General features: G+C 44.7%; 1 protein-coding gene across 15 annotated transcripts in view; it reads right to left on the reverse strand.

The window, feature by feature from the left end:
- Positions 1 to 15,488, reverse strand: part of ST3GAL6 (ST3 beta-galactoside alpha-2,3-sialyltransferase 6) — a 75,507-nt gene that overhangs the window by 14,759 nt on the left and 45,260 nt on the right. For 13 of the 15 annotated variants that reach the window (XM_064496117.1, XM_064496114.1, XM_064496116.1 and 10 more), the window contains 3 exons: positions 4,394 to 4,489; positions 1,304 to 1,490; positions 1,063 to 1,200 (listed from right to left, as the gene is read on the reverse strand). In XM_064496117.1, the coding sequence (XP_064352187.1) occupies positions 1,063 to 1,200; positions 1,304 to 1,490; positions 4,394 to 4,489 (421 nt within the window). Of the gene's footprint in view, positions 1 to 1,062; positions 1,201 to 1,303; positions 1,491 to 4,393; positions 4,490 to 13,233; positions 13,356 to 15,488 lie in introns of all 15 variants that reach the window. The other 2 variants (XM_064496118.1, XM_064496109.1) reach the window with 2 other exon arrangements.

The following is a 15,488-nucleotide window of genomic DNA, read 5'->3' on the forward strand; positions in this document are numbered from 1 at the left end:
GCTGAGAAATCACAGACCTGTCATTTCTCCTCAGTAAAAAATGACCGAGGAGCTCTCCTTTCCCTTCAGAGTTGCTAAGAAATGGGGTTTAAATTTGAAATATTTATGCTTTTTGATTTGGGAATTCCACCTCCAGGCGTCTTTCCCACAGAAATCACAGAAGTGTGCTGGAAATCCCTATAAGCATGTGCATTTCTACATTAGTTACAGAGGAAAATAGCCAGATAGCAGATGAGAGGTCTATAAACATAAATAGGGGAATCGTTAAATAAATGGAGGGGGGAACTAGCAGAACAGTATTATGGTATAGTCACAATTATACTGAACAAACAAAAATACCTGTTTGTGAGTGTGCAGAAAGTAGTCTAGAAGGATATAGAAGGGAACACGGCTTGGGAAATAGTGTGAGTTGTAGAGGGAGAGAAAAGGATGATTTCCTTTTTTTAATGTTTTAATTTGATTTTAAGCACATAATGTTTTAGAATTTTTTATCATGCTAAATAAAAGACACAAAAAGTGTGTTTATTTCTTTAGATTCTCCCTGATTATAAAAGGGGAGAAACTTCCCTGCAGCCTAGATATCATGTTACATAGTTACTCAAGTGTCAAATGAAAAAACATAGCCTGCAACTGTGTGAGTCTATTTTCCTAGGGAATTTAGACAAACAGGGCTGCAAGGGTCAGAGTCATTGAGACTGCTTTTAATTAAGGAATTAAAGAAGCCGGTCCTCCCTCTCTGCCCCCAGCCTGCCGATCAGCTGCCCAGTCAAGACTCTCCTCTCTACAGAGCACTGAGGCGGCCATGAGAGGTGAGCCATTTGGACCTGCAGGAGGAGACCCCAGAAGGGCCCGGGAAAGGCAGGAAAACCCCCCTCAAGGTGCTTTTCCTTGCAACGTGAAAAACAAAGATAAAATCCACAGATAATCTAATTTCATTAACTCGGACATGGCCCTCAGAAGCCATCTCATGAGTCGTGGTTCTCATAGTGTCTGAGAGCCCAGGGACCCTCTCTACCACCCCAGCCAGATCTTTAGTTTGAAACTGCAAAGGAAAATACATACCTGATCTTTGGGAAACACTTTCGGGAAATGAAGCCATTCATAAGCTGCTGTTCTGATAATGAAAGGATCTAATACTCTGATTTGATAAGGTTTATAGATCAGGTTTAAGGCTGGTTTCTTCCAAAAACCATTAGTGTTCTGAAATAAAGAATAAAGAAAATAGAACTTGGGGTTGTCTTCTTTTAATGGGGGAAAAAAAACCTGAAGGTAACTGGAAGGCAGATCAATTTTGCCAACTTACTATTGTGCCACCTGTCAGCAGTTCCCACAGCCACTTTAAATCAAGCGGCTTGAAAGCAGTGAGAATCGCCGTAGTATTAGGATCATTGTGACTGGGATCTGAAAAAACAGATTCTGGATAAAAAAGTCGGAAGGTAGTCCGTCTCCCAACTTCCTCTTCATGTCCTAAAACAGGACCATTATTCATTCTGTGGGTAGTAAAACACAAGATATGTAGACCCAGTGCAGTACGGGCATTTCCATCACAGTTCTCAGAGCTTTCAGAGTTGGACAAACATCGTCAGCTGTGTATCCAATGCTCTAAAGCCACAAGGCAATCGATCAATCTTCCACACGTAACAGCCAAGGAAATAACCCCCTTTCATGAAACAGCTGCTTGATCAACGGCAGACATACTTATTTGTGTTTGAAAATTTACTATGCGGCCACTGATAAATGTCTTAACTCCAGAAAAACTGAGGTCTAAATCAAACAAATGGGAACATAAAGCCACAGAATACTAAAGTTAAAAGAGAGCTTGGAGGACATCGAGAGAAAACCCCTTGGGTTTGAAGATAAGGGCCTCCCTCGTCCAGGGAGTAAAGCTGCTTGCCCAAGTTTACACGGGCATGTAGCTCGTCGTGGATGTGTCTAAGTGACCAACAGGCAAGAGTCACATTTAAGGTGATTTGAAGACCCATCAAAATTGTTGTGCTCTGAAATAAAGTATTATAAAATTGCTATATTTTATACCCAAGCACAACCAAATGAATGACAACTGCTGAGTAAACCAAAGAACCACAAAGGATCCACTGTTAGGTGGTGTATGCTGAAAGCCAGGGTTAGACACGCCCTATTTAAGCACACACTAGGAAGGCACGCTATGGAAAGGAATGCTTTGTTTCCAAAACAGTGCCCCCTAAGAGATACTCTTTTAACCCTCTGCCACTAACTCTATGTAATACAAGGCGGTCTTAATAACATTCGAAATGACTTCCATAATGTCATGCCTGTGGCATTTTCCCATGAGGGCTTGCTGTGGTCCTAGGTGATCAGATTTCAGACAATTAGAAATTAATGAGTGCATCGACACTGTCTTGCAGGTAAATTTTCACAGCTTCCTCAAAATGGGTAATAAAGTGAAACCTTATTCAACAGAAAATAAAATGAAACCCTCGGTAGCTCGTAACCCAGCAAAACCGCCAAGTACTGCCAGGGCATCCTCCTGCACTGCCCCCGGAATCTTCCCCACTCTTCAGAAGCCTATTCACAGCACGCAAACACCCTGCATCATGACCTTACTTCAGCGTCTCAATGAGAAGACAGAAATGTCCTCATTTTCCCACCACTGTGTCTATGGGACTCCTGGGAGTTATAACCACAATCCCAGTTCTCCTTCCACTGCAGAGCTTCAACCACACCTGTGCTCTGGACCCTTCCCCTCACCGCCTCTCAGTACCACATCAAACTCTTCATCCATTTTCATCAGTTTACTAATATGCTCTAGAATCTTCCATCTGTATACAAGGAAACAAAACAAAATATTCCTGCATCCATGGTTATCTCCAGCTACCATCTGGTTTCTCCACTTTCCCACCTGTCACGCTCTCCTCAAGCCACTCCAGTTGAGCTCCCCCACATCGTGCCTCCAGGTCTTCTTTCGTCAAGAGTCTCAGTGAGCTTCAGGTTGCCAATGCAAAGGTGAACCCTCGGTCCTTGCCTCGCATGACCCCTTCTCTCGCCAGCATGTGTCATGGCTGAAACCTCCCTCTGTCTTAATTAAAACGCTGTGCTGTCTTGTCTTTTGTGATCACCTTCTCCTGTCTTTCTTCCTGCCTCACTGGTAAATCCCCTCCAACTCTTTTACTCTTTTTTCTTTGCTCAACCTTCTAAGTTTTGAGTACTCCCAAGCTCGGTCCTGGGCCCTTTTCTCTGCCTCTCCCTGGGAAAGCTCACCCAGTTCACGGTTTAAATACAACCTATTAGCTGTTCACTGTGAAGATTTTAACCAGTTTATCTAACTGCCTACTTGACTTATTCACTGCAACTCTAATAAGCATATCAAACCTGGCATGTTCATCCAGAAATCCTGATTCTCCTCTCAACCTGTCCTACCCTCGTCTTCCTCAACTCAATGAATGGTACCACGACCCAGTCAATGTCTTAAGCAGAAAACCTAGGAGGAGGTATCCTTGATTCCTTTATTCCCATCTCTGCTCACGTCTAATACATCAACAAATCCTGGTGACTCCACCTCTGAAACATGCCTCCATCCAGCCACTTACCTCCTCTGCCATGACAATCCTGTGCCAAGCCACCATCACTGGCCCAAATGCAGCAACCTAACTGGCTTCTTCATTTCTACCCTTGTCCTTCATATTTCACTGTCCATGACACAGCCAGAATATGTTAAAGACATAACCAGATAGATGCTCTCTTGCTGAAAAATCTTCAAGTTTTCTGTTATACTTAAAATCCAAGCTCTAATTCTGGTTTACAAAGTCCTGCACAGCCCGCTCCTTCCCTACGTCTTCAGCTCTGAGTACACCACTCTCCCCCTGCCTGCTGCCCTCCTACCTCACTGCTGCTCTCAAACCCAGGATCATACCCTCCTGAGGACCTGCAGTGCACATCCTCCTGCCTGAGCTGCTCTTCCCTGGCCTCCATATGGCTGTACTGTGCGCTCACTCGGGTCTAGCTCAGCTGTCTCCTCCTCAGCATGGCCATCCTTTCTAAAGTAGCCACTGGATCATTCTCTATCCTTCATGTTTTAATTGTTCGTATGGCATCTGGGATTATATTCCCTTATTTAACTACCGCTTTTTTCCCCTCATTAGAATGAAGCCCCACAGGGCACAGGAATGTTGTCCTTATTCACTGCTGTATCCCCCCCCCCCCTTGGCTAGAACTGTACCTGCAATACCAAGGCGACTTCATAAATATTTGCTAAATGAATGACCTGAACCCTACTCCAGGCAACAGCTTGAGTACCTTGAGATGTACTCACATGTAGTAAGGCAACACCTCTTCCTTTTAAAACACAGCTGTACTGAAGTAGGAAGCCATATTCTTTTCAAACAATTCCAGCTTAGCAAACAGAAAATATATTTACCTTATTATTACATCATAGGAGTCAATTTTTTCTCCTAATGTCTTATTCTTCAAAACTCCTCCATTACCAACCACCACGCACTTTTTACACGGCACACTGTGGGCAAATAGGTGAGAGACTGAGCCATCTTTTACAAAACTGGGTGAGTCCAAGAACCCATTCATACTTTCAGGAACCCAATACCAAATTTCACTTGGTGCACAAATAGTAAAAGAACCAGCTGTGGGGGTGGATATAGCTCAGTGGGAGAGTGCATGCCTAGCATGCACGAGGTCCTGGGTTCAATCCCTAGTACCTCCGTTAAAAAGAATAAGTCACGGACATAGAAAACAAACTATGATTACCAAAGGTGGGCGAGAGGGATAAATTAGGAGTTTGGGATTAATAGATATACATTACTATATATAAAACAGATAAAACAAGGACCGACTATAGCACAGGGAACTATATTCAATTTCTTGTAATAACATAATGGAAAAGAATCTGAAAAAAATATATATGTATGTATAACTGAATTGCTTTACTGTACACCTAAAACTAACATTGTAAATCAACTACACTTCAACAAAAAATAAAGAAAATAAAGAACCAATTGTGACTTACAGGTCTCGGGATGTATGAGAAAGATGTAAGATTCAAGAAATAATATTCCATAGGACGTATATCATCATTAGCAACCATTAACTCATCAGTTCATACACATTCCTTCATCTGATTCTCATAACCACCCCATGGAGGTAAGTAAACCTGATATTCCCCATTTTATAAATGAAAGCAATTCAAAAAACTGTTGGGTAACATTTCGAAAACATACTTCAAAGAGGCAGAGCTAGGATTGAGTCCAGACCTTTGGACTACAAAAATGCCCCTCGACATAGGGTTCTGTGTGTTAATATTGATACAAGTGTGCTTGATGTTCCGTGGGTCTGTATCTCTCATCAGTGTGACCTGTTCTCCTGAGATTCTAGCTCTGAGTTACTGCTGCATCTTGTAAGCGTGGAGACAGACTGTTGGGAATCCAGTGGGCAAAGGGCAGCTTCCTTGTACCTGCCACACTCCCTTCAATTCCCCAAACACATACTGGTTCTGGGAGCTTAACCAACACAAATGAAAAGTTCACTCTCTGTTCCTGGCAAAGCGCTTTAAAGTAGGACATGAAGTGGGACTTCCTGTCGCCAGCTGGAATCAGCCAAGGTCCACAGACTGTGCACCGTTCAGCTCTCAGCAAACATGGCCTGGCCCATTCGACTCCAAGCTTTCACCGCCACCTGGCCAGGCCCGGAGAAGTGACAAACTAGATCGTGTCCTCCTCTGGGGACAAAACTACAGAGGGGGAGGCTGCTGAGACTGTCCCCCCAGGGACCTCAAGACATGGAAGTATGAGAAAAACAAACTGTTTTGCTAAGAACCATGAAATCAGCAGACCTGATGAACTCCAGATTTGAAGGGTCTTAGGAAACTAATGAGTAGCAAAATGCACAAGTGCTGTAGAATATCTAAACACGGAGAGCACGGGAACGCAGGCACCACTGAAAAGAGCCGGGCACCGGCCCTGTCAGGTTATGAAGGAACAACATACACATTCCTACGTGTGTAAATTTACTTAGAATTTGATTTGGTAAGTTTTTACACTTTAAATCTTTTAGAAACAGCTTTTTACATGTTTTGAGACTCTTAAGTCCCAAATATTAAAGCGTTGTGCATAATCAGTGCCCGTTTTGTTACAAAAACAAGAAAATGGAGAGTTTCACAGGTGGCAGGGATGGGGGTGGGGGCAACTGTCCAAGGGGCCCTCCTAGAGGATTCCCCCCAAAACCTCCAATGTGGACATGACACAATGTGTTCCAGAGATGTTTCTTTTTAAAATCTGTTTGTCTCTGACTAATGAAAGTAACATTTCTAGATGCTTTTATATACAAGTTTGACATAAATCCCAATTTCAGGAAGCTACTCTGTCCAGAGTGTTCTGTAACCAGGTGGCATGGGGAAGGTGGGGATGCTGGTCAATGTCAAAGCCCTCTCCTCTCAAGGTCAAACCAATCACCATGACTGCTCCACAGCAGGAACAGTGTACACACACACACACACACACACACACACACACACACACACGCGGCTCGCTCAGCTTTTCCTTCCGTAATCCCAGGGTCAGTTTAATGCAAATCAGAGGTGACTCTCCTGACACTGTCTCCGACTTCCTGCCAGAAAGGGAAGCGAGGCTAGGCAATGGGAGGGAGTGGCTAGGAATGAACAGGATCAAAATAACCCCTCTGTTCCCGTGAGGTAACCTGTGTGGATGTGAAGGAGGAATATCTACCATTACGTCAACTAGACTAAACTCTCCCAGGAAAGATGGCCAGAGGCCACTCCCCTGTCAGGCAGCTGAGCAAGTATCCTGGACCAGGGTCCCTAGCCTGACACCGGGCTGCCTGACTCCAACACCACCTGACTTGCCAGGGCAGGGCCACAAACACAGGCCACCACCGTGTCCCCAGGGTTCTCATCCTAGAGCCCTAGAGGACACCTGCCCCACAAGCCTCACCTCACCGCACAGTCCCAGACACAGCCAGTCCCAGCATCACTGCTCAGTAATGAACTGACAGGCTGAACCCTAGAGTGAGTGTCCCTCGGTGTCATCTGTATCAGGCTGAAACACAGCTGCTCGTCGAGCCCCAGACCATGTGTGGCCAAAAGAGCATCATGCAAAGAGAAGCGACCGTCTGTCATATCCCTGGTTCCTGCTCAGACTCAAGGTCCTGAACCTCCTCTCACACCGCCTGCCAAGCCCTCCAGCCAAGAGAAAAGTGGGAATCCAGGGTGCACACTGATCTCTTTTACAGGAGTCCCAGGGACTCGTTACAGAGAGAGGGTCCTTCCTTCCACCCAGCCTCTCCAGTCTCCTCTAGCAGGTTCAAGGACTTGGGAAAAATGGAAAGAAATCAGATGGCCACTGCCTCACTCAAGAGAACTCCAGTTCTAAAGATGCTTTACAATTCAGCGGTCACCACATTTTAAGAATTTCACTTTCTATTTTCTTCTCTGACAGCTTCGTTAGGGGCCGGTGAAAAGAGGGAAGACCCTTCAATTCACTACAGGAAAAGTTTACTGATGCCTTTAAAAGAAAACCTGGTCCTTGAAATTTTCCTTTTCCTCTTGACAACGGATATTGCAAAGACCCGCACATTTTGCAGAAGATCATACCTAACACTATACGTGAGATCTGTAAGAGCAGACTCTCTTGGGGTGTGCCTAAGACTCCTTTTTGGCAATAACGTCTTACCTGCAGCTAGAATTCACAGAGCCCCTGTGACTCAGAGAAACATGTAATGGAACAGATACACAATCTGAACCACACGCCTCTGTAACTCACTGTCTCCCTCTCCCCAGTAGGTACCCCAGTATCACCGAAGGAGTGATCCATTCTCTCCTTGGCTTCACCCACCCTGGCCTGGGTTCCTGGCTCCCCCTGCTTCCTGAAGGTGTGAATCAATAACTTCCAGTGTCCTTTGGGTGACTGTGTAATTTCACCATGTTTAATGAACACAACTTTCATGCACAAACAGCTGCAGTGAATCGTGAACCCCTAAAGTGTCATTTATATTTCTGTATCCTGTAATCGAAAACTTCCTGATTCTCACGCTGTGCATTTTAGAAACTAGTCTGGTTTTCAGATTAAGGGAGACTTTGTGTCTGGAGAAGTAGATATCTGTTCTTCTTTCCTCCACCGTGGAAACAGGTAGGGAAACACACATGCCTCAAATTGCTCACCCAGAAAACAAAATCATTCGAGAGTGCCTCAATCTGTTAATGGAAAATCTGGAAAGCTGCTGAAATGGTAATGATAAGAGTTTACACTTCCCCCCAGGGGAAAGGAACATTTCTCATCAAGTCAGGCAAATCCGGATGAGTTACTAACTTACGCAAAGTGACTCATCAACACCATCAATATAGAGGAAGTAAACGTGAATTGCTCATTTCAAATGATCTGTGAGCTGTCTTCTTTTCTGAATGCCTTCTGCCATCCATTTTTCCCTCTAGCAGCCTCATATATATTAAAATACATCACTCAGTCTTCAGTGTAACAACCTCTGGCAGATCCCACTGGTCATATTCCAACACCCACTTCCCCTTGAGCCTTGCTGGCAGAGCTCTGCTTTCACGAGCCTGACAGAGGTGAATACATTCCTCTGCCAATGGCTGGCTTAGACGTGGCCAGATATGCCGCCCCTGGGCAATTAGGTATTAGGGAAGTTTGATGCTCTGGAAAAGATGTCACCACCAGCAAGAGAATGGTTTGAGCAAAACACTTTCGTTTCATCCATCCCTTCCCATCTGCTTTGATGTGGACATGTGATGACATAGGGTTAGGGCAGCTGGAGTCATCTTGCACTGAAGAGGGAAAGACAGAGCCACCAAGGAGCTGACCTGACATCACTGGGCCACTAACAGGCTCACAGACATAGAAAACAAACATATGGTTACCAGCAGGGGAAGGGAGTGGGAAACGATAAATTGGGAGTTTGAGATTTGCCGATAGCGAATATATATAAACAAACAACAAGTTCACACTGTATAGCACAGGGAACTATATTCAAGATCTTATAGTAACTTATGGTGAATAACAATATGAAAATGAATATACGTATGTTCATGTGTGACTGAAGCAATGCGCTGTACACTGGAAACTGACACAACATTATAAACTGGCTATACTTCAATGAAATACATATATCCAATCCCCTAACCAGAGCCACTCCATACAGATGTGCAGGCTGTACACAGGCCAACCACAGATAACTACCTCTGAATCACTGGCACACCCTGGGTTTGTGCAATCCGGTCTATGTAGCCATACACAGCCTGCCCTACAAACAGGAACCTGCAGACCTGAACCCATGCATCTGTGTGATACAGAAGACAATAAACCTCTGCTTTGTTCAAGCTGCTCTTAGGAAGAGTGTTACCTGCAGCCTGAAAAGCCTCAGTCAAACCCTGTGCAATGGACTGGGGAAGGAAATCCGACGCTAGTTCTGGCTCCCCCCATTCAGCACCTCTGGGACCCTGGCCTAGTGACCTAACCTCTAGGATCCCAGGTTGCCCTTTAAGGAAGTAAGGAAATCACTGAGGTCTTGACTGTTGTTGTTCTATGCTGCATGAGGCCATTTCCTGTGGCACGTGCACCATGGTTTCTATCTCTCTGTCTGCCCAACGTCTGACTACAGTGGCTGCTACAAAACACAGATGTGTCTCTCTTCACTGCATGTGAGTCACTTTGTTGATACAGAATCACAACCTCCCCTCACCCTCAAGTCTTCCTCCCAGCTGAAAAGGCTGCCTTGTAAAGAAACTGCAAAACAGGAGGATGCCCAGAGCAGTAATGCAGACACAGACATCCTTTCTTATAGAGCTCAGGCTCTTTTTAATAAATACACTGCTATCCTGAGTTGTCTACAGCCATGCTCCTGCCCTGCCTGGTTGCCAGCCTAACCTGGCTCTGCTGATGCTGACACAGATTCTGCCTGGGTGAGCACAGAGGCAGCTTTCCTAAATCCTCATCCATTCAGCAAGCAGCTGACTTAACACAGGTGCTTCCATTAAGTAAGAGCTCTATGTTGAGTTACTCCGTAACCACCTAAGCAGGACTCAAGCGTTCTTCACAGGATCTAGTGTGCTTTCAGAAGAAGACAGTGGTGGTTAAGGGTGGAGAGCTGGCTCATGTCTTTTAAGTGGGAGCTGAGAATCCGCGATGCAGGGTTTCTGCTCTTCTGGCTGTGGGAGGGTGTGCCTGTGCAGAGGAGGCAGCCGCAATCCCCGAGACCAGGGTCACGCCGGGGCCGAGGAGCTTCCCAGCCAGCCAGGGAGGGTCAGGACCTCTGGGCCTCAGAACACCAGCACACTTTAAGTACTATCTTCTGTCATATAGTTCCCTTAACGTATCCTCAATCACCAGTGAAGTTTATAAAACAGACAAACAGACAAAAAGCCTGGTCACCTTGTGTGAGCTGTGCTTTGGAGAACAGCAAGGAGTCTGATTCCCCAGAAATCCTGGCGACAGCACACGGAAGAGATGGCAAGAGAACCAGAGTCCTGTCGCTCCAGATCGCTTTTCGTAGGCGTGGCATCCCAGTGCCCTCTGAACAAAGCGACTAGAAAGGAACCCAGAGGACACCTCAAGCACTCCCCTCCTTTGTCAAAACTTTCTATTTTGTTAATTGCAATGTAATTCACATACCATAAAAGTCACCCTTTTAAATAATAAAATTCCATGGCTTTAAGCATCTTCACAAAGCTGTGCAACAATAACCTCTATCTAATGAGCCAGAACATCTTCATCACCCCACAAAGATACCCCAGTCACTCTCTACCTTCGTCTCCCTGCTCCTCGGGCACAACTGATCAACCTTCTATCTCTACACATTTGTCTCGCCTGACCATTTCATATAAATGGAGTCATACCATATGTGGCCTTTTGTGACTGGCTTCTTTCCCTTAGCAGAATGTTCTCCAGGTTCATTCGTGCTATAGGGGTGATTCAGTACTGCATTCCTTTTTATGGCTGAATAATATTCCACTGCATGGATATATATATATATTTAATTCAACCATTCAGCAGCTGCTGGACACTGGGGTGGCTTCCCCTCTGGGGCCACTATGAATAATGCTGCTGTGAACATGCATGAACAAGTTTTACATGTTCATTTGTTTTCAATTTAAGCTTCCTATTTTGAAATAATTCTAGATTCACAGGATGTTGCAGAAATAGTGCTGAGAAGTCCTGTGTACCCTTCTCCCAGTTTCTTCCAATGGTTGTACTGACTTACCCATTGTATAAAGGTTACACACAACTATTGCATAATGGTTTCACTCACTTAACTATTAACTATTAACTATTAAAATTGGCACCAGTATAATGTGCATATACAGTTCTACCTCCTCTCTTATAAGAAACCAAGCTTCAGAAACTCAGAAACTCGGCCAAGGTCATCAGAGGGCAGTTACGACTGCCCTGCTGGCTCCAGTGCCTTTTCCACACATGCTGACCCCGCTGTTCAGCCGGCCCCTGCCCACGAGCTCCCCTGCCCTCCCCGACGAAAGACTAAAAACAACCTGCTTTTTAAGCTATCCTCTTCTCTCCTTATAATCACTCCTCTGCTGCCAAAGTCCTAGTCTGAGAGCTAGCTGAGTATCTCCATAAAGGGAGGAACATGGAAAAAACAAACACAAAAAGGTTACTCTAATAACTTTTTTTTAAATGGTTTGTCTTTTCGAAACTAGTTAGAGGTGGTGGTAGCACAATATTGTGAATAGACTAAATGCCACTGAAATGTTCTCTACAAAATGGTTCACTTTGTTATGTGAATTTCATCTCAATCAAAAAAATAGTTTGTCAACATGTCTTTGAGACTTCTTCTCTTTCCCATATGCAGGATCAGCTGGCTCTGATGCGGAATCAGAGAGGTCAGTTGGCATATTTACTGTGCATGACCTTCTGAATGAGAGTTGAGAAAAGAAAAATGTTTTTAGTAGTAACTATTGGGAGAAGATTCTATATAGATCACGAGTCTTTAAGAGAAAAAAACACGTATTTAACATATATGTGTTTCAATGAACTTACACATGTACCCTGGAGATGTTTTAGTTTAACTCTGTAAAAGTATTAAAGATCACCTGGTTAAAAAAATGGTTTGAGGTTAAGGATAAAGGGAGAAGCTATCTTAAATAATTGTGGGGGGGAGAGGATTTATAGCCCTGGAAACACTAAAGGATATATTAAAAAAAATGCGCTATTCCAGAATTCTCTTTCCCTTACCTCTTCAGATGATGCTCAGTTTCAGACATTTAATTGTGGAGTCTTTCCTGTCTTTTCTTTGCTCATTAAAATGCAAAGGGAGGAACTGGAGAACAGTGGAAGACTGGAGACTGCTTAACTCTGAGTCCCATATAACCTCTGGACCTCAGTCATCTCCTCTTTAAAATGAGCAGACTGGACTAGTGAGCGCCATCCTTCCTGCCTCTGACACTCTCTGTGACTTCACTGCTTTGCTTCTGGGTCTGGCTCTCAGTCCTCACATCTGAGCAGGGACAGGTTAGCTTATGTAACTGGGATTCTTCAGCGAACAGTTCAGCCGCCACAAAATTCACCCCATCCCAACCTGCTGGACCACTGCTCGGGAAAGAAACCCAGAAAGAAGAGAAAAGAAAAAGCCCAAGGTTAACCCTCTGTTAAAAACACATGCCAAAAAGACAAATAAAATAATAAAATCAAATGGGGGCTGCAAATGGTACATCGTATGGGTTCATCTCTTCACAGGGAAAACCGAGAACTCCTGCCACAAAGTTAGGAAGAAAGGTAATTTGCTATGATGAGAATATTTTCCTAACAGATATGATTGGAGGAAGGAAAGCAAATTATTGTAATTATTACGTGGTGACCAAAAACTTTTGGAAAAGAATAGATTTTTTTTTGAAAGGGAGTGGGAGTGGGGAGCAGTGAGGGAAGGAAGGAGGGAGAACAAAGAACAGGTGTGGAATTGTCACAATACCGGGGCTCCTTCACACAGGGTGTTACGGACCAACACACACCCTCTGGTTTCCTTCCCTCTAATTCCGGCCCGAATTCTCCATGGTATTAACTTTAGAAAAAGGCTCTCTCTATCTCACTGAGTTACTTTACTCACATTACCTACGAAGATGGTGTAAGGAAGACCTCTGTAAGAAAGGCCACTTCAAAATGATTTACCACACTAATGCGTTTCAACTGCCTTCCCAGGATTTCCATCTCCAAGAGAGAAACCACGGCTGGCCGCTTCCAGTCCCGAGAGAGGTTGGTAGAGACTTACGTAACTGACTTTAGAATCTTGAATGGGTCCAGGCACAGAAACAGGCGGGGACCAGAGAGATGGTGGAGAATACTCATGGGGAGACTGCTAGCTGCCCCTCAGTCGTCATGTTTCCTTTGTCCCTGAAAATAGGACTTTTTTTTAAGGTGGGCCCACAGCCACATGGAATAAAGGTTACATTTTCCAGATTTTCCAGTCCACCTTCCAGCGAGGTGTAGCCTTGCAATTATTCCCCTAGCCAATGTGATGTAATTGATGGTTGCTGGCAAATTTTTACCAATCAGTCCTCTTTGGGAACAAGTGGGCTGATGGGAAGCCCTGGTTTGCAGTGTTTGCTAATTTCCATGGTATAAATACACCCAACATGGCTAATTTCACGTTTCCATCTTGATGGCACTGAACAGAGTTGGGAAGAGCGGTAGCTCTCACAAGTTGGTACCAACTGGCTCCAGCACATCACTGGATGTAATGAAGTGTTCAGTGTGATTTCTAGGAAATGTCCTTAAAGAAGGAGGCAAGTCTTAATGGCTGGGGACATGCCCTTCCCCCTGTGTCCTCCCTGCTTGCCAGAATGTAGATATGACTTGTGGAAGTCCTACCATCAGACTGGACCACAAGGAGGAATAGCAGAGACACAAAAGAGAAGCCTTGGTCCCTATGATGACAGCTGCTAAGCTGGCCTGAGAATGCTTACCCGAGACTTCACTTACACAACAATTGTGAAAAAGAGGAAAACTTGCATCTTGTAAATGCAACTGATATTTGGAGTTCTCCCATTCACAGTGGAGTCTACCCCAACTGAGGGCATCGTATATGCTGAATAAGTAAAGGACTCAGATTTGAAACAACAAGAAGTGTCTGAACCTTACTGGAAGAGACAAAGAGGACAGAGGGCGAACAGAACAGCCAAAGGGGGAAGAGACTTGGAAGGGAGGACCTCACCTCTCTCCACTTCAGCCCGTTCCCTCCGACCTACAGACCCCAGACAGAGAGTGAGGAGCCCATGTCGACAAGGCTTCCCCCCTGGGCACGGGGCACCAGCTCCCGAGTCCACAGTCAGGGCTGGGCAGACTCCCCACAGGGGAGGTCCAGATCCTCTGCCTGAGAAAGAAAGACTGTTCTCAAACCTCTTTCCTCTAGAGCCTTCTTCCTAGGCAGAGAGGAGAAATGGGAGATGTAGAAGGTCACCTGAGGGACAAACTGAGTTGACTGAGAGGCAGCAACAGGCAGCTGAGTGTATTCTGTCCTTCTGGAGTTTACTTAAAATGTATTGCTCAGGCATGGGCTGGCCTGATGTCATCACTGTGTTGTACTGTGGGTTTCAGACCAATGCAGAATGACTTACTTAAAATAAAGGTAAAATTTACTAGTACATGTGATCTCCTCCTAGAAGTAGTATGTAAATGAAGCTACTACTATCACAAGTATATTTACTTAATTACTTTCAAAATACTCTTTGTCTAGGGAGCAAGTTTGCACACATCAAACAAGCAGTTCAGCCATGCTGAGAATCTAGAGCATCACTGTGCTCACTCTGAGGGGTAGTTTCCATTCCCTCTGTACCTGAAGGATTTCTGACTGTACAGTGATGCTACTTCAGTCTCTTGACATCTTCAGACTAAAGAATCCTGGTGCAATCAGCTTGATTTTCAATCCCTCCTCATCATCCACACCCACCTCCCTCCCGACACTAGTGATGCTAAGAACTGACATGGGTTGATGATATGAGCGATGGAGGCTTGGGTTGGGGGAGCACTGTCAGTGACAAAGTGGGAAAGGGTGGGGAGCAGCCAGACCAAGTCAGCAAGAAGAGAGGAGACAGCCTGGCTGAAGCACACACATATGATGGTGAACACCTCTGCAGGAAGGAGCTTGGAAAGCAACTAAATAAAACCCAGGCTAGTTCTGAGATAAAAACCAGGCAAGTATGAAACTTCTGATCACGTACCATCAAGAATCCTGACAGCAGCTCACACTTACAGGGCCAAGGATTTTTTTTTCAAATATTTGCAGACACCTGCTGCAAATATCAAAGGTCTAACTATTATCACTCTTAAAGCAAACATCCAGGCACTAGAGGACCCATCCAGATTCATATCCTGGCTCTGGGATCTAGCAGTTATAAGAAACTACAAATGTTTGCCTAGCCTCAGTTTCTCAATTTAAAAAAATGGATATCATCAAGTATATTTTGCAGGGTAGTTGTGAAAAATAGAGAGAATTGACATAAAGCACATATGCCAAAGGTCTGCACA

The sequence above is a fragment of the Camelus dromedarius genome, chromosome 2 (genome assembly GCF_036321535.1).
Source record: "Camelus dromedarius isolate mCamDro1 chromosome 2, mCamDro1.pat, whole genome shotgun sequence".
Taxonomy (NCBI): Eukaryota; Metazoa; Chordata; class Mammalia; order Artiodactyla; family Camelidae; genus Camelus; species Camelus dromedarius.